Here is a 24477-nt window from a genome sequence, read left to right as displayed (position 1 = left end):
TGATTCACTGACTGGGACGTGTGCCGAGGAGACTGAAAAGCCCAGGAGCCACTTTATTTCCCCCTTCTCTTGTTTGCCTCCTGCCTGAGATGCCCACAGGATCATTATTATATAGGTTCCTGTCTCATTTAAATCCTGGAGAAAAGAAAAAGGAATACCAAATAGATGATGTCATGACATTTCTGTGGACTTGATAATCCATCCATGAAAAGCTTACAGCTAAGATTTTTTATTTGTTTATAGATTTTGTGGAATAATAATGAATGAATCTGGTTTTATTTCTGGCTGCCAAACTGATATATTCCCATACTTAGTGAAAACCTAAGTAAGGGTCCTAGAAAATGGGGAGATGGAAATCCCTCTTCTCCCTTTTTTATTTAGTTTTATGTATTTATTTATTTTACTGATTTTTTTTTTTTTTTTTTGGGGGGGCTGCATTGGGTCTTCGTTGCAGCACGCGGACTTTCTCTAGTTGAAGTGAGCAGGGGCTGCTCTTCCTTGTGGTGCGTGGGCTTCTCACTGCGGTGGCTTCTCTTGTTGCGGATCACGGGCTCTAGGCGCACAGGCTTCAGTAGTTGTGGCTCGCGGGCTTAGTTGCTCTGTGGCATCTTCCCAGACCAGGGCTCAAACCCGTGTCCCCTGCACTGGCGGGTGGATTCTTAACCACTGCACCACCAGGGAAAAATCCCCTCCTCTCCCTTTTTTTAATTCTCTGGAACCTGATAGGAATTTCCTAACAAGCACAAGGTAACATCTGAAGTCACAGTTTGTAAATAAACCAGCTGTGTCAGAAAAAACTTCAGGAGGAGTAAGAGTCAGTAATTAATTAATTCCAACCAATGAGTAGGTTATAAACTCTTGGTATAATTTACTTGCTCATAATGGGGAATTCAGTATAGCCCTTAGGTCCGTGCTGACTTACAGGGTCTTTTCTGTCCATGAGGTGGGCCATCTTCTGCACAGCTTACGCTTCTGTAGTGCTTAATCTCTACCCCTGGTAAGTGTAGAATTTGAAGTGTTTTAGTATACAGGAGGGTCTAGACCCATGAAACTGTCCAATGGCTACTTTTTAGGAGTTTTTTTTTTGCGGTACGCGGGCCTCTCACTGTCGTGGCCTCTCCCGTTGCGGAGCACAGGCTCCGGACGCGCAGGCTCAGCGGCCATGGCTCACGGGCCCAGCCGCTCCGCGGCATGTGGGATCTTCCCAGACCGGGGCACGAACCCGTGTCCCCTGCATCGGCAGGTGGACTCTCAACCACTGCGCCACCAGGGAAGCACAGGAGTTTTTGATTTATGTGGATTTATAATACTTTTCTCATTAAAGGAAACTTGTACTTATTTGTACTTGCAGTTTCTAAGGGAAAATCCAGGCTGTGTTTTTTTGTCACTTATGTATAGTAAGTTCACTCCTTTTGGTGTGCAGTTCTAAGAGTTTTAACAGGTACCACCACAGGCCTATCACTACATTCAAGGTACAGAAAGTTCCATCACCTCCCCCAAATTTCCTTGTGCTGGTCCTTTATATTCAGCCCCTCCCCCTAGTCCTAACCCATGGCAACACTGATCAGCTCTTTGTCCCTATAATTTTGCCTTGTCTAGAATATCCTTATAAATGGAAGCGTATAGTGTGTATGTCGTCGGGCTTTTGGGGCTTTTGAGTCTGGCTTCTTTCACTTAGCATAATGCCTTTGAGATTCATCTCTTGTTGTGAGTATCAATAGTTTGTTTCTTTTCACTGCTGAGTAGTATTTCACTGTATTGGCTCTACCATAGTCTGCTTATCTACTCACTCTTTGCAGGATGTTTGGGTTTCCAGTTTTGGCCATTTATAAGTCTGCTATAAACATTTACATACAAGTTTTTGTATAAATATAAGTTTTCCTTTCTCTTGGATAAATTCCTAGGAGTGGAATGACTGGGTCCTGGTGTAGGTGTATGCTATTGAATGTTTAAGAAATTGCCAGGCTGTTTTCCGGAGTGGCTGTGCCACTTTGGGATCCCGACCAGCAATGGATGGGATTGTCAGGGGCTCCACATCCTTACTTGCACTTTTGATAGTGTCTGTTTTTCTTTATTTTAGTAAGTATGATAGTCTAATGTTAGCGGTGTTGTCTCCTCATGGTCTCAGTTTGCATTTCCCTAATGACTGGTGGTGTACAGCATGCTTATTTCTTTTCCATAAATTTTCTCTGGTAAAGTATCTTTTCAAATCTTTTGCCCATTTTTTTATTAGGTTGTTTTCTTATCATCGAATTTTGAAACAAGATTCTTTATATGTTCTGGAAACATGTCCTCTCACAAATAATGTGATTTGCGAATAATTTGTCCCAGGTGTGGCCTTTCTTTTAACAGTGTCTTTTGCATAACAACACCTTTTTAATTTTAATGAAGTCCAGTGTGTCAGTTGTTTCTTTTATGGATTGTGCTTTAAGTATCACGATTAAGACCTCTTTGCCTAACCCAAGTTTACACTGATACTTGCTTCTAAAAGTTTTGTAGTTTTAGGTCTATGATACATTTTGAGTTAAGGTTTGTATAAGATGTGAGGTGGTAGAGGTATATATTATAATACGTCTGGTTATCTAGTGGTTCTTGCACTATCTGTTGAAGAGCGTATCCTTTCTGTATTGAGTTTACTTTGCATTTTGTTAAAAAATCAGTTGAACACATTTGTGTGGGTTTATTTCTGGACTCTGTTCCATTGATGTACGTATCCGTCCTTTTGCCAGTACCACATGGTCTTGATTAGTGTAGCTTTATAGTACAGTAAGTCTTGAAATCAGGTAGTGTAAATCCTCCAACTTGGTTCTATTTCAAAATCGTTTTTGACTGTTCTTTTTCTTTTGCCTTTCCATGTAAATTTAAGAGTCAGCACGATTATTTCTAGTCAGATATCTATTAATAATCACGCTGGGATTTTTATTGGAGTTGCATTGATTCTATAGACCAATTTTGGGAGAATTGAAAACAATGTGTAGTCTTCTAATCCAAGAACATACATATATCATATTTGATTTTCATATAGGGTTTTGTAGTTTTCAGCATACAGATTCTGCACGTGTTTTCCTAGATTAATATGTAAGAATTTCATGGGGAGGGTTCTCCTGTAAATGGAATAGAATGGAATAGAGGGAGAGGGGTGCAGCCCCAGGCCAGAACGCCACAGATTCCCACTGTTCTGGCCTGAAGTTCAGCGGTTTGGGAGCGTAAACACTTCTCACGTGGCTGTTTGCCTTTGGTTGATTTCCAGAGCCCTTATTTTTGGTGGGTTTCGTCCAGCTTTATAGTTGCTTCTGGGGACTAGGTTTAGCAATTAGCTAAATAAGTTTTTGTTTTGTTGTTTCAAAAATATTATTATTATTATTTTGTTTAAAAGCAAGGCATGCTTGTGATGACTCTGTAACAGACTAATTTGGGTTGTTGAAGCTGTTCCTGGGTTCCACTCTGTCCAGTAATCTGGGATATCTAGGTGTTTTTTTTTTCCTTTTTTTTTTGGGCAGGGGAGTGTGTGTGGGATTTGCTTTCATTTAGTCGTTCTTTTAATTCATTAACCATTGGACAGCCCTTAAGGGGAAGAGGACGGATTGATTCCACATTCCACTTCCTAGATCTAGTTTAGAAAACGTGTTCCCCACCTGGTGCTCTTAGGAAGGAGTGTAGTAAACGCCTCATTTAATAATATACTCCTTTTTTTTTCTTCAACATATTTATTGGAGTATAATTGCTTTACAATGGTGTGTTAGTTTCTGCTGTATAACAAAATGAATCAGCTATACATATACATATATCCCCATATCTCCTCCCTCTTGCGTCTCCCTCCCACCCTCCCTATCCCACCCCTCTAGGTGGTCACAAAGCACCGAGCTGATCTCCCTGTGCTGTGTGGCTGCTTTCCACTAGCTATCTATTTTACATTTGGTAGCGAATATACTCCTCTTTGAAAGTTGCCTTTTCTCTCTACCCTTGGGTAGGTCCAGTATTTGATCAAACTCATGAAAGTGGGTGGAACCTGTCTTGCCCCTGCTCTGCACTCAGCTGTAGCCAGAATTTCCACCTCCAGAAGCCTTTTAACTGATAGTGATTTTGTTTGTTAGGCTTATAAAAATTCTCATTGTTCACTTGATGTTTGGTATGTCAGGTTTGTTAAGCCGATTTTCCACTTTTAGAACAGAAATATCACCCATTAAGCTCCGTTTTTACGATGGTCATTAAGTTCTGGGATCACTTTCGTTTTTGCATTCATGGAAAAATTGCTTTTTCTGTTTTTCATTTAAGTAGTTTAAAAAACAAAACAGGAAAAAAAACCCTACAGTTCTGAGTTACTTTTCAGAAATACTAAATTTAAATTTGTATATCTGAGATTATGTTGCATTTAGACACATTTTTATAAATGTAGAGATTTCACGTACTTTGTAAGAATTGCTTATTAATTTCCATTTTTATCACCCCTTTCTTGCCTATAAGGCTTCATATGGCCACATAGGCACTGGCTTGTTAGTTTATAAGAAAGAAACGTTCTCATATTGAGATAAAATTTTCTTTCAAATTTGTTGATCACCTTTCCTGTGGGTCTTTGAGCATCCACTATGTTGTGTGTTTTTAGCTTAGTGAAAAATTACCATGATTTATCTTTTACTGAATAACTCTCTACAAGTGGCCAGTAGCTACATAAACAGTCTTTCAGTTGGGGTAACAGTGATTCATCTTTGACAGAGTTGCACATCACTCTCGGCATGTCTCTTGCAGGTCGCTTTGAAGAAGAGTTTATCAAGATGCGCATGGAGAGACTTCAGGCGTGGATGACCAGGATGTGTCGTCACCCAGTAATCTCAGAAAGTGAGGTTTTCCAGCAATTTCTAAATTTCCGAGATGAAAAGGTAGGACATTTTGTTATGATAATCTTAGAGGATATTGAGAATTATCACATTCACACCAATTTTTTGTCTAAAAGGAGTTAAGTTGTGTTGGTTAGTTGGTTGTTTCTAAATAATAGGAAATCAGCCCAGTGAAGGCAGGGCTGAAGGATATGATAGAATAAGGGACTTTTTCCTAGATGCTTTTAAAAATAGGAGAGACCCCAAACTGTGTAGCATATTATCAGCGTGAAGTCAGGGAAATAGTGTGAATGATTTCTTATGATCACATTTTGACCTTATGGTGTAAATAGTGTAATGAAGGGAAAGGTAGATTCGGAATTGACCCAGCTTTCTCAGAGCCACGTTGTTTTTCCAGTCCAAGTCTGCCTCTGCCCCTGCCCCTGCCCCATGGGCAGTCATTCTGCCAGCAGTTATCTGTTCTTTTTTGCAAATCAGCAAGAAACTGGCTACTTGTCACCTCACTGATGTTATCTGCTTTGAAAATAGCCGTGTGTCACCTTAGGCTTCCACTGTATGTGATCATTTGTTTGGTCATGCCTGGTGTAATTTATAGGTTAGAGATCATTCCACTTAAACATTTGTAGTCTTTTTGCATTTCGTGGTGAATGACACATGTGAAAAAGTAATAGAGTTACAAGAACTACGGGGAACCCTGTCCAAGTTGGTGCCTTACTGCTTACCCATAGCACTTTAACAAGGGCTTGTTTGATTGATTTGTCAAGGATTCTATTTAGGAAGCACTTCTAAAGGTTGTGTTTTATGCAGAATATTATTATTAAAAATAATAAATCTAGACCTTTTTTGGTGTTTTTGATACAAGAGAAGAAAGAAAGAACTTGGGGCCAGGGCACTCAGTTTTAGTCTTGGTTTTGCTTCTAACTACCTCTGTGACCTTGACCCAAGCTATTAATTTCTTTGGGCCACAATTTCCTCATCTGCTAAATGACAGTATAAAACTAGAAAGTTATTAGAAATTGTGATTCTCTGGGCAACGGTAGCTCACATAGATGGTTGGACGTAGAAAATCCCAAAGAATCTACAGGAAAATGTAGATCTACATATAAAACTATGAAACACTGTTGAGAGAAATAAAAGAAGACCAAAATAAGTGTTCCAATACTGTGTTTCATGGATTGAAGAACTGAAAAGATGTCATATGTAGAAAATTAAAGCTCCAAGAATAGCCAAGATACTCTTAAAAAAGGATGAAGTGGGAAGAGGACTTTTTTGGATATTAAGATTCATTATAAAGCTAAAATAATTTTAAAAGCAGACCAGTAGAACCGAAAAGAATGGACACTTGATTTATGACAAAGATGGTGCTGAGTACAATGGGGGAAGAGAAAAGAGCTAGCATTTCCGAAGCCCCTGTCCTGTCCCTTCCCTATCACTACCCCTTCCGTCCCCTACAAGGGTGACCATGATCCCCTCCTTTCTGGTTATCATTTCCTCACTTTATAGAGTTTCACCATCTGAGGCCCTACACCATGGTTTTGCTAGTTTTGTGAACTAGCTAAGAAACCTTCCCTAAGCATTCTTTCGTGTCGGGCCTCTTTTGTCAGCCTGTTGAGTCAGTGGTGCTCAGTCAGTTGGATGGCATCACTGGGAAGAATGAAATGTGGTCACTCCCTCACAACAGTCTGTTGATTTTGTTAGGTTTGATATTGTGGTTATCTTTTTAAAACATGGCCTTATCTGTTAAAGATATATAATGAAGTATTTACAGGTAAAATGATATTATATCTGAGATTTCCATTAAAATAAACAAGAAAAAAAAGTAGGATGGGGGAGACTAGATTAAACAAGATTGGTAAAAAATTGATACTTTTTGAAGCTGAATCTATAGGGGTTTATTAAAGTACTTTTCTTTCTACTTTTTTTTCTGGAAAGTTTCCATTGTATTAAGTTTAAAAAAAATTAATTCCAGGTGGTTCACAAGTCTAAATGTGAAAGACAACACAATAGAGCTTCTAGAACGTAACGTAGGAGAAAATCTTCATACCCCTAGTGTAGGGAAGGATTTCTGAAATAAGGCACAAAACTGACTAACGGTACAAGAAGAGACTGACAAATTAGACTACATTAAAACTAGGAACTTCTGTTTATCACAGTAAGTCATTAAAAAAGAAAAACAAGTCAAAGATATGAACACGTATAACGAGCAAAGGGCTGGATTTTAGAAGATGGGCAAACCCATACAAACTGATAAGAAAGGTACAACAGTAGAAAAATAGGGGATTTGGTAACGTACCTCACAAAAGAATCTGAATCACCAATAAATGTATAGAAAAGTACCTGATCTCATGAGTGATAAGAAATGCAAATTAAAACCACAGTGAATACACTTGCCAGAAGGCTAAAATTAGAAAGACTGACTGTACCAATTGTCTTCTTGGTGAGATGAGGAGCTTCTGGGACTCACGCACACTGCTGGTGGGTGTGAAAGCTGATGAGACCAGCTTGGAAAACAGTTTGGCATTATCTATTTAAACTTGAACAACTTTCCACTCCTGGGTAAATGCCTACAGAAACGCATGCACATATGCACCAGGAGACACGTACACAGCAGCTTCATCCGTAACTTGGCCAGGACTGGGGGTGGCTACCAGTAGTAGAATGGGGTAAATAAATCGGGGAACAGTCATTCGATGGAATATTATACAGCAGTGAAATGAATGAACTACAGTGTAACAACAGTGTGAATGTAGCTTCTCAGCGTAGGCTGAGCAAAAGAGGCCAGACACGAAAGAATGCTTAGGGTAGGGTTTTAGCTAGTTAATAAAACTAGCAAAACCATGGTGTAGGGGCTCAGATGGTGAAACTCTATAAAGTGAGGAAAGGATAACCAGAAAGGAGTGGATCGTGGTCACCCTCGTAGGGGACGGAAGGGGTAGTGATTGGGAAGGGACATGACAGGGGCTTCGGAGATGCTAGCTCTTTTCTCTTTCTTGGCTTTGGTGGTAGTTACACAGGAATTCACTTTGTGAGAATTCGTTGCACTGCGTATTTCTGCTTTGGGTACTTTAGTGTGTGTGTGTAACTTGTAATAATTTTTTAATAGTTTATAATATTGGTTCCTATCTTATATTTTAGAAAAGCTTTAATCTTTTTTAAAAAACAACCTAAAAGCTTGAGGCACTTCGTCACATTTGTGGATGTGTTTATATGGGTGGGCCTTGGGAAAGGAAAGGTGCTGGGTCACCTCACTCTGGAAGGACTTGGGTTCATAAGGACCGTTCTGTGCAGTGACACTGTTTATGTATGAGATGACGTTGGAGATGTATAGGTGCCTGGCGCGTTTGCAGAGCGAGGTGGTGTGGGCGCTGCTTCCTGAAAGTTAGAAGGATAAAGATGACAGTGAGCCGATTCTAGGAGGGAAGTTTGAAAGACCAGTGTGGCTCTGCTCTCCACTTTAACATTATAATGTTCCTATTTACAGGAATGGAAAACTGGGAAAAGGAAGGCTGAGAAAGATGAGCTGGTGGGAGTTATGATATTTTCCACCATGGAACCAGAGGCACCTGACCTGGACTTAGTAGAAATGTAAGAGATGCTGCCAAACTTCCCTTCTCCCCAAACTGAGTCCGCCTCCTTTGCTTACAGGTCTCGGCCAATCGTCAGACTAGAGTGTGTAAAATGAGTGGGGCTTGTAGTCAGATGACAGGAGAGCATCGTTTGTACATGAAACAGTGTCTCTCTAACCATAACATCAGTTGAAGTCTGCTTCCCTTTTACCTTGAAGTCAGTGATTTCATAGTTGACATTGTGGTTAGGAGTTATTTCCAATAAAGTATGATGAGACAGGGTGGCACCCACAGAATGGTCCACGAGACAGAAATCTCTCTGAACACCGCCTTGAAGGGGGCAATCCCAAACCTGATTTTTCTGGTTTTTTCCTATCCTGTTTTTAATCTTGTCATCTTCTTTTTAACGTAGGCTTGGTTGAAAATCTGGAGTAGTTCCTTTGCTGCGTAAAGACTAATAAGAAATATTAGGCTTTTTTTTTTTAATTTTAAGAAGCTTTTTTCTTAATGTAAAATCATTGCTTATGTGTTACCAAATATATAGATAGTCTTATAACTACCCAGAGAGAAAAATCAATGCTAATATGTTGACCTAGGTCTGTGGTCTTCCAAACCTTCCTCTGTTCATTTGTATCTGAAAGAAAAATTTTTTGTTTAAATGAAAGTGACCTCACACTATGCATTCTCTTTTATAATCTGCTTTTTTCATTTAAAAGTATATTGTGATGATTTTTTCAAGTTGGTGAAAACTTTTTACATCCTTAAGTAGCTGGTATGTTCAGTATCACTTAGATGCTATGCGTCTGGGGTATTTTCTCTGACTCATTAAAGTACTTGTTGGAATGAATGAACAACTACCATTAGCAACCTGTACTATGTTTTTATAGATTCAGTGGTACCTGCAGTGATTGAATTTCACTAAGAAAGATATTCAAGAAATGATTTTATTTACTTTAGAATAATTTTAGTTAAAGTTCACAAGGAATTGAAGGGGGAAGGAAGCAGAGTTAAAATATAAATGGCAGATTTTGAAGTAGTTCTTTAAAAACCAAATCCAGCCTGTTATTTTTTTTTTTTTTTTTTTTTTTTTTTTTTGCGGTACGCGGGCTCTCACTGTTGTGGCCTCTCCCGTTGTGGAGCACAGGCTCCGGACACGCAGGCTCAGCAGCCACGGCTCACGGGCCCAGCCGCTCTGCGGCATGTGGGATCTTACCGGACCGGGGCATGAACCCGCGTCCCCTGCATCGGCAGGCGGACTCTCAACCACTGCGCCACCAGGGAAGCCCCAGCCTGTTTTTAAGACTAATTTAGTTAAAGTGCAGTTGTTATAAAGCAAGAAACAAGTACCTGTGGTCACGTTTGGTGTGAACTCCCCTGACCACATGGACTTTTCTCCTTACACCTCATACCGTTTGGATGTTTGATAGTGAAGTCAAGGACCCACCTCCTCATGTTTTTGCCCCACAGAGAACAGAAGTGTGATGCTGTTGGTAAATTCACCAAAGCCATGGATGATGGCGTGAAGGAGCTGCTAACCGTGGGGCAGGAGCACTGGAAGCGGTGCACGGGACGTAAGTGCCATCCTGGGCCGCTGCTGGCTTCTGTAGGTGGTGGTGCGGCCTCCGCCACAGCCTTTGTCACCCTGGGGAAGCTGACCACGTCAAACAGAAATGCGCTTAGTGAGCCAAAGTCACGTCATACCCACAGCTCTTGGAGGAACCTCACTTCTCAGCCCTCGTTAAATGACAGAAAATTGGCTCAAACAAAGCCAGTTCAAGAGCTCCTGTGGAAAACACCACGTTCACTTAAATATTTCCAATTATTTGGGGTTTGTCATCTGTGGAAGATTAATCTTTTCTGCATGTTTAGGAAGTGCCTGTGGTTATTTTTAATCTCATGATTTTAGTTTTTAATATTCATCCGTTTGGTAAGATGGATGAATATTAGTAAGTTGTATATTTGACTAAAGCTCTAATTTTTAGGCAAAACCAGTGGTAGGTGATAGCAGAAAGTGCATACATGGGTCAGACTCGCACACTGCTGAGAAGAAAGTGGCACTGTCACCCTTGCTTTCTGCCTGCTGTTCCACATCCTCAAGAACTTCCTGTCCTCCCTCCCTTCCCTTTGTTTGCAGACCGTCATTCTGCTGAACTGGTTTCCTGTATTCCCCAAACCCACGCCGCCCTGGCGTCAGATAGGCCGGGAGAGAAGCACAGTCAAGTGTCCAGCTGTGGGGATCAGGCCTTGGCTACTGTCGTGTTGAGGGTGGCTGAGTTGAGTACTTTCAACAGAAACCTGCCACCTGACAAAGCCTAAAATATTTCCTATCTGGCGCTTCGGAGGATAAAGCCAGGCCTTACACTGAATGGCCCTCCATACCATTCACATGACATTTTATGTCAACAGAACCATTTGTCGTGTACCAGCTGTTCATGCTTGAGGGGCAGACACCAGGAGTAATAACAGTTGCTCCTTTCCCAAGGCAAAGAAGTACTAAAAATAGAACTGAGCCTGAAAACATAACGTAGACAAATGCAACAGCAGAAAACAAAATCCGTTTCAAGCCTTTGGTCACAGGGAATAACTCATGGGCAAAAAGGGGAGTGACACTTCTCGAAAATGTAAATAAAGTAATTTAATTTTTTAAAATAATTTTAACTGTAAACTCAGCTGTTTCCCTTTTTTTTTTAACATCTTTATTGGAGTATAATTGCTTTACAATGTGTTTCCCTGTTTTTAAGAAAAATTTAAGTGAGTGCAAATATTACAATAAGATTTTTTAAGGAGATCACAAAAAATCTGGGATTATGGCTTCTTTTAAAGAATCAAATCCCTTATGTCTAACATCTGGTCAGCTCCATGTCCTGTAAAATCCATGGGCCAAATTTATGAAATAATAGTAACTCTAGGCTGCTCTCTTTTGCGGGGAAAGGGGGTTGAAGTATTTTGTTTAGAATTTGATTCAGGCATAATTTCTTTTTTCTCACAAAAGAACTTTTTAAAATTCCTAATCTGTGAAGTGAGAAATCTAGCACACACTCTGGTGAAGAAGAACTCTAGCACACACATGGTGAAGCACATGACAAGTATTTTTTAACCCTGGTATAGAGGCAAAAACTGAGTTACAAAAGGGTGAACAATTTATTAAAATTAAGCTAATATAGTTTGAATTTGTGTTTCCTGATTATTACAGCTTATAGACTATATGTCAAGTTTCTCTGGCCTAGATTCTTTTAAAGAAACATTTGAATCATTTTTCTTTATTAATATAACACTGTCTTCAAATGAAAGTAATGGTTTCTTTTGAAAGGCGGCAGATGTGTTTCAGGGGACTATGTATAGATGCAGAAAAGGTAGCCTAAGATACGAGACTCTTCTCTAGGAAGTTCTCCAAAGTGATCCCAGAAGCCTAGAATTTTAGCACTAGAAGGAGCCTTAGAGATGATTTAGTTAATCTTATTATTATACAGATGAGGAAACTAAAATCCTTCCTCCCTGATCCTGTGAGGTGCCACTGCCATTTTTCTGCACACCCCATTGCTTTCAGTTTTGTTTTTGTTTTGCAAATAATCATTCATACGTACATAGCAGAGTGGGAAAAGCAATGGATTAGGAATCACAAGTGCCAGATGCACCATTTAGCCGTATGACCCTTATTCTCCTAACCCATGAAATGAAGATGGTGTACCTGCATTGGTAGAGGGGGTTGTTGTGACGATCAAGTTGGGGTGGTATACGTGAAAGGACTCTAACCTAGACGTCATCTTCAAAGTGAGCTCCTGGTGCACTTTGAGTTCATTCAGTGAATGAGAATGTGGGTGGTGGTGGTGTTCATAATAATAGTGTCCGCCATTAATTGAACAATTGATTAATTTAAAACTAAAAACATTAGTTGAAGAAACAATCATTAATTTTTAAAAACAATCATTTTACATCAATATTTTATTAAGAATACAGACTATTTTGAATCGTTTCAAATTTCTTTTATTGTAATAGTACTTTTAGAAAATAATTGGATCCATTTCATTTCGCTCAGAGGACTAGTTAATGATTTATTCCTTTTTCTCTTTCAGCATTACCCAAGGAATATCAGAAGATAGGCAAGGCCTTACAGAGTTTAGCAACAGTCTTCAGCTCTAGTGGTTATCAAGGTACATCTTTCTTTATTTATGCTTTGGGCCTTGAGTGTCTTATCCACACAGACTGGCCTCCTCAGGCTCTTGTAAACAAACAAGAACTGCAGTTAAGCACCCTCGTCAGTGAAGTTTAATCTGCTCCACTGAGGACTTGTGCAACCCCACCTTACTACTTTTGAGAAAAGTGGTGGGTTGTTATAGTTTGTTTTTTCTTGCTAGCTTCTTTGCCTTTCTTGGGCTCAGATAGCTCTTGTGTTTTAGTAAAACAGGCCACTATGGTATGTGACACTGCCCTTGCTTCGTCTCTCTGCCAAACTCTGAAGTCAAGTCTGACTGTCAAAAGCCAGATCTTATCAAGGTATTTGGAGGAAAAATTTTTACTGAGTAACAAGTTCATGTTGCTTTATGTTTCTGCATAACTCATAATTGCTCTCAACTTATCCCATATCTTATGTCTTACTTGTGGTATTTTGAGTTCATTGTGCATTTCCATTGACAACACTTATAAGAAGAAGTTAGCTGTTTTCTTTTATATTTTGGTTTATGCTTTCTTAATTTGGCCTATGGAGCAGATAGGAAGTAAAAGTATTTGCCAGGTGAGTGGCACCTATTCAATTTGAGGGCATCCTATCACTTACAGAAATGATAGACTTAGTATTTTCACCGTAGTGTTTATCCTGATACCCAGAGAAGGCATGTCTTTGGAGGTCAGTATCTGAGTATTTTTAGGAAGAAGAAATTAGTCTCTAACCAAAATGTAAGATCTGGGGCTCCCATATATGAATATTTCTTGTTGGCCTGGCTGAATTGTGTCTTATGATCGGAACTTTTACTCTGGGTGGGAGTTTAGAGGATTCGTTAGCCTGGTCCCTCATTTTCGAGATAAGGAACCCCAGGCCTGGAAAGATAAGCATCTTGTGGCCAACAGGCACATGAAAAGATGCTCAACATCACTAATTAGAGAAATGCAAATCAAAGCTACAATGAGGTATCACCTCACACCAGTCGGAATGGCCATCATCAAAAAGTCTACAAATAATAAATGCTGGAGAGGGTGTGGAGAAAAGGGAACCCTCTTGCACTGTTGGTGGGAATGTAAATTGCTGCAGCCACTATGGAGAACAGTATGGAGGTTCCTTAAAAAACTAAAAATAGAGTTACCATATGATCCAGCAATCCCACTCCTGGGCATATATCCAGAAAAGACGAAAATTCTAGTTCAAAAAGATACATGTACCCCAGTGTTCATAGCAGCAGTGTTCATAGCAGCACTGTTTACAATAGCCAGGTCATGGAAACAACCTAAGTGTCCATCGACAGATGAATGGATAAAGAAGATGTGGTACATATATACAATGGAATATTACTCAGCCATAAAAAAGAATGAAATAATGCCATTTGCAGCAACATGGATGGGCCTAGAGATTATCATACTAAGTGAAGCAAGTCTGACAGAGACAAATATCACTTATATGTGGAATCTAAAAAAGCAATACAAACAAACTTATTCACAAAACAGAAACAGACTCACACACACAGAAATCAAACTTACGGTTACCAAAGGGGAGAGGTGAGGGGATAAATTAGGACTTTGGGATTAACAGATACACACTTGGCTGTGTTCACTGGAAAGGCTTAGAAACAATTATCCAATCCAGTAACAAGAAGCACCCCTAGCACCACCCACATGGCGGTTTCTAAACACTATGTTCCCCTGAAATAAACAAGAGCTCCTAGCAGAAGAACTCAGATGTCAGTTTGAAGAGCCTTGCTGTCCAATGAAGAGAAAATTTGAGCATTAGTGAAAATAATAACTGCTGTGGAATGTAGCATATCAAATATGTTTAAATTCAGACTTTGCAATACTTTTTTAAAACGCTAATCTCAGTTACATTTGGTGGATAGGAGAGAATCAACTTACTATTCTGAAAACTGTAGAGAGGAAAAAGCATTTAACCTGCTCTTCCTATTGCTATACCTGAAGGTAACCAAAAAGTTGATAAAGGGAAGTTTCTCTCTATAGAAGTATTTCAACTAATAAAGAAGGAGTGATAGAAGTAGAATAGCACCAGTTTGCAGACCTGTACTAAAATAAAAGAGCAATATAGGGGGCAGAGGATTGTGTTACCACCACCGAGACTCAGTCAGCAAAACCCAGACTGTGGTACCAAGGTACACGACCTGGTTTATACACCTCCCGAAAAGAAATTTGCAGGAAAAAAGGATGGAGGAGAAAGAACTTATGTAGGAAACACATCCGCTCTATGCCATGTGGGCTGTCTTTGCATCTTGATTCAAGCAGCCAACTTGATTGGAGATACCAAGCAGCTACACACTGGCTGGACAGTTTATACCAGGAACAATTTTCTTTTCTTAGGTGTGAGGTTGGTATCGTCCTTATTTTTTTTTTTTTTTTTTTTGCGGTACGCGGGCCTCTCACTGTTGTGGCCTCTCCCGTTGCGGAGCACAGGCTACGGACGCGCAGGCTCAGCAGCCATGGCTCGCAGGCCCAGCCGCTCCGCGGCATGTGGGATCTTCCCGGACCGGGGCACGAAGCCGCGTCCCCTGCGTCGGCAGGCGGACGCTCAACCACTGCGCCACCAGGGAAGCCCTGTCCTTATTTTTTCAAGAGTCCTTATCTTTTAGGTAAAATGTATGGATGAAGTGTTAAATGACCAGTGAAAGGGAGAGGTAGGGAGGAGACTAAAAGCTTGGCCGTGAGCCGTTAATTGGGACATCGGGTGATGGGTAAATGGGGGCTCGTTATACTATTCTGTAGATTTTAAAAGTTTGAAGTTTTCCATAATAAATTTTTAAAATAAAATAAATGAAAAGGAAATATAAGTTATAACCACTCATATAACTGTAATGATTTTCAGGTGAAACGGATCTCAATGACGCAATAACAGAAGCAGGAAAGACTTACGAAGAAATTGCCAGTCTTGTGGCGGAGCAGGTATTAACATAACCCCACAGTTGCAGTTAAGACTTTATGCTACCTCATCCACACATTTAATTTAAAACCTGTTTGTTGTAAGGCAAAGTTTCCAAATGGCTATTCTCTTCTATCCCCGTGTATCTTTGTTAATTACATTGGGTAATAGTGTTTCTTAGGCCAAGCTAAAGTGATGAATAAATTCATCATCCTGAAACCTAAATACCTTCCAGTGTTGATGGTTTGAATCCATTCTCGGCCATGAGGGGATTAAAACGTACAGGAAAGCTTTGCTCAGGTCCCTGTTTGGACTCTTGCTCAGCCTGTCTGAGCCTTGGTTTCCTGGTCTGGTAAATGGCGATGGTAGCACCTACCTGGAAAGGATCTCAGGATCCAGCAGCTAATAAAGGGAAAGCCCCTGGTGCGGTTCCCGGTATGGAGCAGGTTTTTGTTACAGACACATGGCTTTCATTGGAGCTTTTAGTAGCCTGATTTCCATTATGTTCATCGATAACAGATAATAAGTTTCCTTAAGGGGAATGACCATCCAAGTTGTTTCAAATCCCTAAATTTAAAAACCTTTTTTTCAGATGATGACTTGAAATATATGTTTGTATGCACGTACATTCATGTGGTCATTAACTACTCTCCTGATACTTGTAAAAACAAAAGATACATTTTTAGAATTGTGCATACCATAACTATTAAAAATTAAATCTAGAAAAATAGAAAAATTTAAAGTTGCCACTTTTAATGGTTACATTTTTAATAATTATTTTTATTCTCTGCTAAAATTTAGACATTAAACTATATAAGGTCTTATTTGCTTGTATGTAAACGTACAGTATTAACCAGTTTTTTTTTTGTCTCACAGTGTTGTATTTTGGGCCACCTCAAAATAGCTAATTTTACCAACCAACCTAAAAATTTTCTGTTTTATCATTTTCTTCACAACCTATGATGAGAGTATAGTTCTTGGGGATTATTTTCTTATAGGAAAACTAGGCTGAATGCTTGACACTCGGTAACTTAATGTAGTGCCCGGTGGATTTGGCTGATACAGTCCTCAGATATAAGTTTTCTCTTCCTTGATTGTCTGAATTCCTCCGCCAATAATAACCAGTCTGTGTCTTGTTACAGCCAAAGAAAGATCTCCATTTCCTGATGGAATGTAATCATGAATACAAAGGTTTCCTTGGCTGCTTCCCTGACATTATTGGCGCTCACAAGGTAACTTGATCATAGAAGTTCACAGATGACATCCTGGGTGAATCAGAACCTAGGCGCACCGCCACCTGCCTGAGGCTGACCCTTCAGTGCCCCCCAGTCAGGAGCTGGTCTCTGAACCAGCTGGAACGGCTTGGAGTGTTTATAACTAGTGAGGTCCTAACACGTTTAGATACATGGATAGTTTTTTAGTTTCTTTTATTCCGTAAAAAGATTATTTTGAGAGAACCTAAAGTATGATAAATACTCCTTTATGGATATACTTAGGTCAGGTATCAAGCATAATCATCGTGGTGTTTGGTATTCAAGTCAGTGTCAGGAATGGTACTTTCCCTCATCAGTGAGACCCTGTGTGCTGGGTGGGCAGGTCCTCAAAGGTCCTTTCCTGTCCAGATGAAGTAAGTTATTCTGTCCCCGAGCCTGACGAAGGGTCTCCCAGTTAAAATCAAAATGGTCAATATCAATTTTATATGTTTATATTAATAAAAAGGAAACTATATAATTCCCATCATAAAGGTTTTTTAAACCTAAATAAAAGATTGGTTTGGGGTGTTCTCAGATTTTGATTCTTGTTAATTTTTCTCTTTCAAAATCTGTGTACTACTTCATTACTGTGGGTATTTTATCAACTGTAGTACTCTATAGAGTATTGTGATATACTTGGGTTTATTAAGAGATTCTCTACAAAGGCCCGGTCTGTGATCCTAACAGTCCTGGCAAGTGGGCATTTTAGCATTTGGCTTTATAATTGAAGTATCATGAAGGGGTAGCATAGGTAAGTAAGCTTTGTGCAACTTCAAATAGCTTAGTATAGAACTCAGAACATCTTCTTTGTCCACTGATTCATCAACGGACACTTAGGTTGTTCCCATATCTTGGCTATTGTGAGTAATGCTGCCATGACCATGGGAGTGCAAGATATCTCTTTGAGATAGTGATTTTGTTTTCTTTGGATGTATACCCAGAAGTGGAGTTGCAGGGAAAGTAGATCTTAAAAATTCTCATCACAAGAAAAAAAAAAAGTTTGTGACTCAGTGAGGTGATGGATGTTAACATACTTACCATAGTAATCATTTTGCATTATAAATATGTATCAAATTCATTATGCTGTACATCTTAAACTAATACAATGTTATTTGTCAATTATACTGCAGTAAAACTGACAGCGGGGGGAAAGGGGGATAAAATGAAAATCTCAGGAAAAATCTGAGAACAGTTAGCAGTTGTAGGAGTTGGTGCCTGCCATCCGAATTCTAGGCGGGGAGCCTGATTAACACTCTCCAGACAGTGCCAGCAAGCAGTGCGATGAGACTGGCGTGGGAAATGTTCGGCAACTTTTACACTTGTTCCCATCTAAGTATTAATTTAAAATTAATTCAGTGCCTCTTACAGAAATCACAGTAAAGCTTATGATCAGCCCACTTAGGCACCAGCTTATGAAATATTCTACTTTGTAACGGAGACGCAGTGCCCCAGTGCATATGCTAGACTCACCTGGATCGGATGACTTCCTGAACCTAGTGCCTGTTTTCCCATCACGTACTAGTCGTATCATGGCAATGGTTTATACGTATTACAGAAAGAGAGCGCTGTCTAGTTTTCTGCTGTGTGGTAGCATAAAATTGTAGCTTTCAGCTAAGTTATATTTTGCAAGAATAGCAACATTTTTGTCTCCAAGTGACTTACAGGAAGTTACATATAGATGCTTACCTTATGTTCTTATTTTGTGGGGATATTTTCCTATTCAGTAGCAAGTCAGTTATAGAATATGTTAGCTTTGTTATATTTTAAACTAATAATTGATCTTTTTAGATTTGTTTTTTTGATGCCACTGCATTTTGTATTTCACAGGGAGCAATAGAAAAAGTGAAAGAAAGTGATAAACTCGTTGCAACCAGTAAGATCACCCCACAGGACAAACAGAACATGGTGAAGCGTGTTGGGACAATGTCTTATGCTCTGCAAGGTAAGAAGGAAAGGTCTGTGGCTAACTAGTGGAGGTTTTTTCCTCAGCAAATTTTCTATCTTCCTTGCTGGAGAGAAACTCAAATGTGAACAGCAGTTAAATTAATAAGAACTGGGCTTCCCTGGCGGCGCAGTGGTTGAGAGTCCGCCTGCCGATGCAGGGGACACGGGTTCGTACCCCAGTCCGGGAGGGTCCCACATGCTGCGGAGCAGCTGGGCCCGTGAGCCATGGCCGCTGGGCCTGCGCGTCCGGAGCCTGTGCTCCGCAATGGGAGAGGCCACAGCAGTGAGAGGCCCGCATGCCGCCAAAAAAAAAAAAAAAAAAATTAATAAGAACCGATTCAAAATATCTTCATAAGCCTGTTGTTTGCAGGATCCCAGTGTTAATGAAAAGCTGTAATATTTATTTACTTTTTCACGCAGTTACGTGACATAGCTATGAATGACAGCTTGATTAAACCTGTACGTTTTTATTATTTCTTGGAGACCTTGAAGATTCCTTTCATAACCTTTAATATCAGTCCCTATCCAGATTAGATTCCAGCGTTCAGCTTTCAGCAGCATGTAACCTCCAGGCCCGAGACCATAGAATGTGAAGGGAGTTTGAACAGAGCATTTTTGGCATAGTTTGACTGTAAATAAAGAGAAAATATTAATGTTTTGAGTGTTTTCCAGCAGATAGGAGCAGTGAATGGATTTTTCCTCTTTTGGTGGATGGGTAGAACATACATGGGCAAAGGAGGAAGGGGAAGGATGTTCCAGTATGAACAAAAGCACACAAAATAATGGTACCAGATTAGGTCATTGGCCTTTGGGAATGAAACACACTTGGAGAGTATTAGGGGAAAATTCTGGTGATTGTGGGGCCTCGAAAGCCAGGCGGAAGAGTCTAGACTTGCTGTGGGCATTAAGAAGCCATTAAAAGGTTTTGATGGAAAAATGAAACAAACAAAAAAGCACCGCTCAAGGGAGAGGGTTTGCTAGTGAGCCGGGGAGGGCGTGTGCAAATCGGGGGCTGACGTTAGTCGGACAGCCCGACCAGAGACCTGACTCCTGCCGTCTGAGATTTTGAGAACCCGAAGAAGATGAGGTGCTAGGGGAGAGAATGAAGGGTATTTGCGGGCTTTTCTAAAGGACATCCTTCGGGGCTAGGGAAGGTGTGGGAGAAGGGAAGAATGTGTGAAAGACATCCAGAAGTAAACAGGGAAGCCTGACTGAAGCTTTGGGCTTTGAAGGGTTTTGAACGGGGCAGTTGGTTTTGAACTTGTGTTTGGGGTTATCCAAATAAATAAACGAGAGGCTTTGTACAACTTCAGATAACAACATAAAACTCAGAACAGTGAGCTTTTTCTAGGAATTTATGAAGGCGGTTGGCTTTGTAGGTGTGGAGTATAAGTAAGGGAGAAGGCGGGGTGCGGGGGGGTAGGCGATCAGGAGCCCTGATAAGGAGGCGTCTCCAGAGTTGGTGATGGGGTGAGGGTGCTGAGAAGCAAAGTTAGAGACGGGGTTCATTTGCTGAATCGTACATTCAGCAAACAGGAAGGATGGGGGTGTGACCCTCTGCCTGGAGAGAGCCTGAGTTCTGGCAGCCCTGGTGCTCAGCGGCACCAGGCTCCACTCTGAAGAGGGCCTTGCTCACGTCTCACTCCTCCGCCCAGCGTTTCAGAGTCCCTCAGGAGACCTGCCTGGGCAGTCTCTGTGCAGGAGGGGACATGGCAGCCAGCGGGCGCCTCGCTAGGTCCACTGTAAACAGACTTGACGTTCTGAGCTGCAGCCATCTGTAGACGGTGACGCCAAGTCTGTTTCCTGCTCAAACAGTAGCTGCCATTTGGGTGATTATCTGTATTGGGCTTTATAGGATTTAATTAACGTGCCAATCAACAGTAATTGTCCATCTACTGGAAAGCGTTGTTTGCCATTAACTGTTCAAATTGTTGTTCTAGGCTCTTTCTAGCATTTTGTCAGGAACTGTCACGGGCCAACCGGATTAAATCGGTTGACGATTAATCATAACCAAGCAGAGACACCAGTTGTGGTCGTTTGAAGTCCGGGGGGCGCTGACTGATGTCTTGGTTTTGGTTGTAGCTGAGATGAATCACTTCCACAGTAACCGGATCTATGACTACAACAGCGTCATCCGCCTGTACCTGGAGCAGCAGGTGCAGTTCTACGAGACGGTGAGTCGGCCCTGTGCTCCCAGGCCTCTGTGCACACGGGGAGGGCAGGGCTCCTGCTCACGTACGTTGACCCTATGAAGTTAATCTGCTTGTATTTTTTAACCCTAACTAATAAACCAAAGGTGGCTAAATATCGGGCAGGGGTTTTTCCAATCTCTTTTAGTCAAATCCGCCTTTTCCTTTGAATAACACTGGGTAAAAAGGCAGTTTATTTTTTTAAGAAGATTATTGGATGCTGGTTGTGAGGCCCCAAGAAGCCCTTATTGTGTGGTCCCTTTCCCTCCCTCCAGCCCCTCTGTGCACAGGGAACACTGTGAATGAGATGAGGTCACCCTGCCGTCCCTGCCGGCTCTCAGCTGGGGAAGGAGCCTGGCACCATTGCAGGACAGCACAGACTGGCTTTGTTTGTGAGTGAGGTTTTCGCAGTGTACCAGAGGAATCTCAGAAAGAAAACGAAAACGAGAGGGAGGGTGAAACCATAGATATTTTCACTCAGGAACCAGTAATGAAAATGTTAACTTTTGTGCCTCAGCATAGCAATTCTGTTATTTACCAGAGTGTACAGAAAACAGAGATCTGGCGTGTATTGAATAAATGGAAGCTCAGACATCGAAGACAAGTTCTGTAACTTACGGTGACCGTGTGTTGGCTGCCATGTCTCTTACTAAGTTTTCCACTGTTTCCGTGGTGTCATCTCATGTATGTTCAGGGGTAATGATAGGCAAGCCCCAGGCCCACATCCATGCACACGTCATCTTATCTTTGGGCGGACACGGCCGCACGTGTCTCTCCAACAGTCATTCTTGGAAGGGAGCTGGGGCTGATGTGCTCTGTGCATATTGTCCATTGCGTGTTGGAAACAGTTGGTTTCAGAGACGAGCTGAAGGTGCATCCTGTCTCCACACTGTGTAGCAGCAGCTGGGCCCCGTGGGGAGCCGCTCGTCCGCCGAGTCTCAGGAGTTCACAGGTGTCTGCGAGGGCAGGGGAGTCTGGGCCAGCACGGAGACCGGATCCCTGGAGGACAGGCGGATGGTCCAGGAACGATGCTGCACAGCGTGGCAGCAGCTGCGCTGTGGGAAGGAAGGAGCGGGGCTTCCTGCAAGCCGGCACCACCGTGACCGGGGTTTAGGAAGGCCTCTCCACTGCCCGGAGGCTGGGTTGGTGCTGGAGAGACTAGGAGCATCGACCAGTTCAAGGATTTGAAACTTTTGCCATGTTTAACTCAGAAGACGTGGAAATAATAGAGTGCCGTGAAGTCACGGTGGGGGATGTCTCACAGTTGTTCTGTTTTTCACCAGATTGCGGAAAAGCTGAGGCAGGCCCTCGGTCGCTTCCCGGTGATGTAGAACAGAACGAACGTGAAGAAACGCCGAAGTGCTTCCTTCTGACTTGGGGCAACGCAATTTAATTTTCTCCCTCCATCATCCAAAAAGAAAGAAAGAAAACCAAAAAGAAATAGAGTTGGAAAAAACTGCATTTCCTTTAAGCGCCTAAATGCATCCGTTCTTTAGGGATAGTCTTTTGTTCACTTCCACATCCATTATTTAAACCAATGGAAGGAAATTGTCTATTTTTGGAAAGTACTTAAAGTTTGTCAGAATTTTGAGTGGAAAATTGGGGGTTTCCCCAAGGATATTTTACATTAAAATGTAATCGATGAGTCACCCACGACCTTCCAGTTCTTACCCAATGTCAGATAATTACTAATTGCTTTCTTAAAAATAGGAAATATGCCAGAGTAAAAAATATATATGTTTGTATATTTTTATAACTGTTTTCAGCCCTTTGGGATTCCTGTCTGTTTAGGAAGATCTACCTGCCTTTCGCTGAGATATTTGTGACTCAAGTGCTTACATTTCCTGGAGAGAGAAAGCAAAGAGGGACTCCCGGGGCTGCGGCCCCTCATGTGCCTGTGATGCACGTGTCCCTTCAGAGGACAAAGCTTGGCCGAACCCCGGGATCAGAGCCCCTGCGCCCACTACCCTAAAGTGCCGTCTGCTGGGAGGAGCGCCTCCCTCCTCAGGCTTCTTCCCGAGCCCCGGTAAGGCTGGAAGAATTCACTGAGAAAGCTGGGGACGCCCTCTGCCTCTGCTCCCGGGGAAGGAGCGGCCGTGCTGACCCTGCGCCCGGGAGGGCCGGCCCTGTGGGCAGACATACCTCCCGAGCTTTCCACTCGTTTTTAAGTCTCGAGGTGTTCGGTGAGACCTCGTGAAACATGCCAGGGAAAGCGAGATTTGCCGCTTGATCTGATTTAGACTAGCGGGCCAGTGGGAATTATCTGAAAAGATAAAGCACAGGTTAGCAAACCTCTCCCGGCCCCCCAAATGGAAGGAGTTTAGGGGCTGAGGAGGGTGGCAGCCCGCATAATGTGCGGTCGTCCCGAGCTTTTACGTTTGAGAAAAAGCACAGAGCGATGTTATTCCCGACTGTACCCTAAACTTCAGACAGAATTTTCCTGATCACTAATACTTCCCTTAATGGCATAAAGCCAAACAGGATCTTGGCAAAGCGTCAGCTTTAAATCTGGACACTCGCAGACACGGTCTCACTCCTGCAGATGTCGGCGTCCTGCACAGCTGCCTTACTGCATCCTCTCCACCTGCTTTCACTCTTCTGACCTGATAGTTACATGATAGAAAATGGAAATTTTGGGCCAGCACAAATAAAGTGAAACCAAAAAATAAATACCAGAGGAGATCAGATGGACAGGAATATGAGAACTTCTTGCTCTTCAATATCACGGGTTTTTTGTTAATGTTTTATAAGAAATTTTCCCTACTTGATTTTTCTTTTATAAAATCTCATAGAACAGTGTTTATGTTACAGCCAGTTAATGTATGTACAAATTGTAAAGAATATGTATAAATGTTTTACACAAATGTAAGAGCATGTAGAAGCCAACATATAAATAAATTGTTAAAAAACTGTACAGTAAATTCTCAAGCACTTTTTCAAAACACTTTTTGGTGTTTTCGTGTGATTTTTTGTGTGTGTGATAATTGTTTCTTGTTGCCGGCTGCTAAAAAGAGTGCAGGCAATGAGTTTTGCCCTAAAACCTATTGCTCTTGATATGAATTAATAATGCTTTAATTTAAATTAAATTAAAGTTTAAATTTAAATTAAAGTTTAATTTAAGTTAATTCTTTAACTTGATAAATCAGAGTTATCAAGCTGGGAAGCATGTCACAGTCACCTGGAGAGCAGTAAGCACACTGCTTACTGCTGCCCAGTGTGTTAGGGTTCTCTAGAGACACAGCACCTACGGGGTGTGTGTATTCATTCTTTATGTGAGGTTTACTTCTCTTGATACTCCATATCTTAATTCTGTGGTGTAAATTCCGTCACCTTGTCCTACAGGGGTGTCCAGGGAGGGGCTGTGGCTCTACACCTGTCCACTGGGGGCGCGGTGTCCACACATCAGGCAGAGCCCAGGCCCGGCTTCTCTTCCTCGGCCGCTCATCTCGGGGAGCTCCCCGTGAGGCCTTAGGTGCGGGCTGGGAGGAGAAGGCAGTGTCGCGGGAGTGGGGGCCGCAGCATTCGGCCCCTTCCTCGTGTAACTTGAGCCTTCAGGGCCTTTAGCTATCACAGAAGAGCTTTAATTATAGAATAATTTATAATTTTTATAAATCTTGACAA

The 24477-nt window shown here is 41.5% G+C and overlaps 1 protein-coding gene across 2 annotated transcripts in view; it reads left to right on the top strand.

Moving 5' to 3' along the window:
- The window catches only part of SNX9 (sorting nexin 9), a 92969-nt gene extending 69168 nt beyond the window's left edge, over window positions 1-23801 (top strand). For both annotated transcript variants that reach the window (XM_032651463.1, XM_032651464.1), the window contains exons 10-18: window positions 4747-4877; window positions 8317-8420; window positions 9869-9972; window positions 12475-12552; window positions 15417-15493; window positions 16613-16702; window positions 18551-18665; window positions 20750-20841; window positions 22140-23801. In XM_032651463.1, coding sequence (XP_032507354.1) covers window positions 4747-4877; window positions 8317-8420; window positions 9869-9972; window positions 12475-12552; window positions 15417-15493; window positions 16613-16702; window positions 18551-18665; window positions 20750-20841; window positions 22140-22187 — 839 coding nt within the window. In that variant the 3' untranslated portion in view covers window positions 22188-23801. The remainder of the gene's footprint in view (window positions 1-4746; window positions 4878-8316; window positions 8421-9868; window positions 9973-12474; window positions 12553-15416; window positions 15494-16612; window positions 16703-18550; window positions 18666-20749; window positions 20842-22139) is intronic.
- The last annotated feature ends 676 nt before the right edge of the window (window positions 23802-24477 follow it).

Source organism: Phocoena sinus, chromosome 12 (assembly GCF_008692025.1).
Source record: "Phocoena sinus isolate mPhoSin1 chromosome 12, mPhoSin1.pri, whole genome shotgun sequence".
NCBI classification, from domain to species: domain Eukaryota; kingdom Metazoa; phylum Chordata; class Mammalia; order Artiodactyla; family Phocoenidae; genus Phocoena; species Phocoena sinus.
This window is presented reverse-complemented; position numbering and strand designations above follow the sequence as displayed.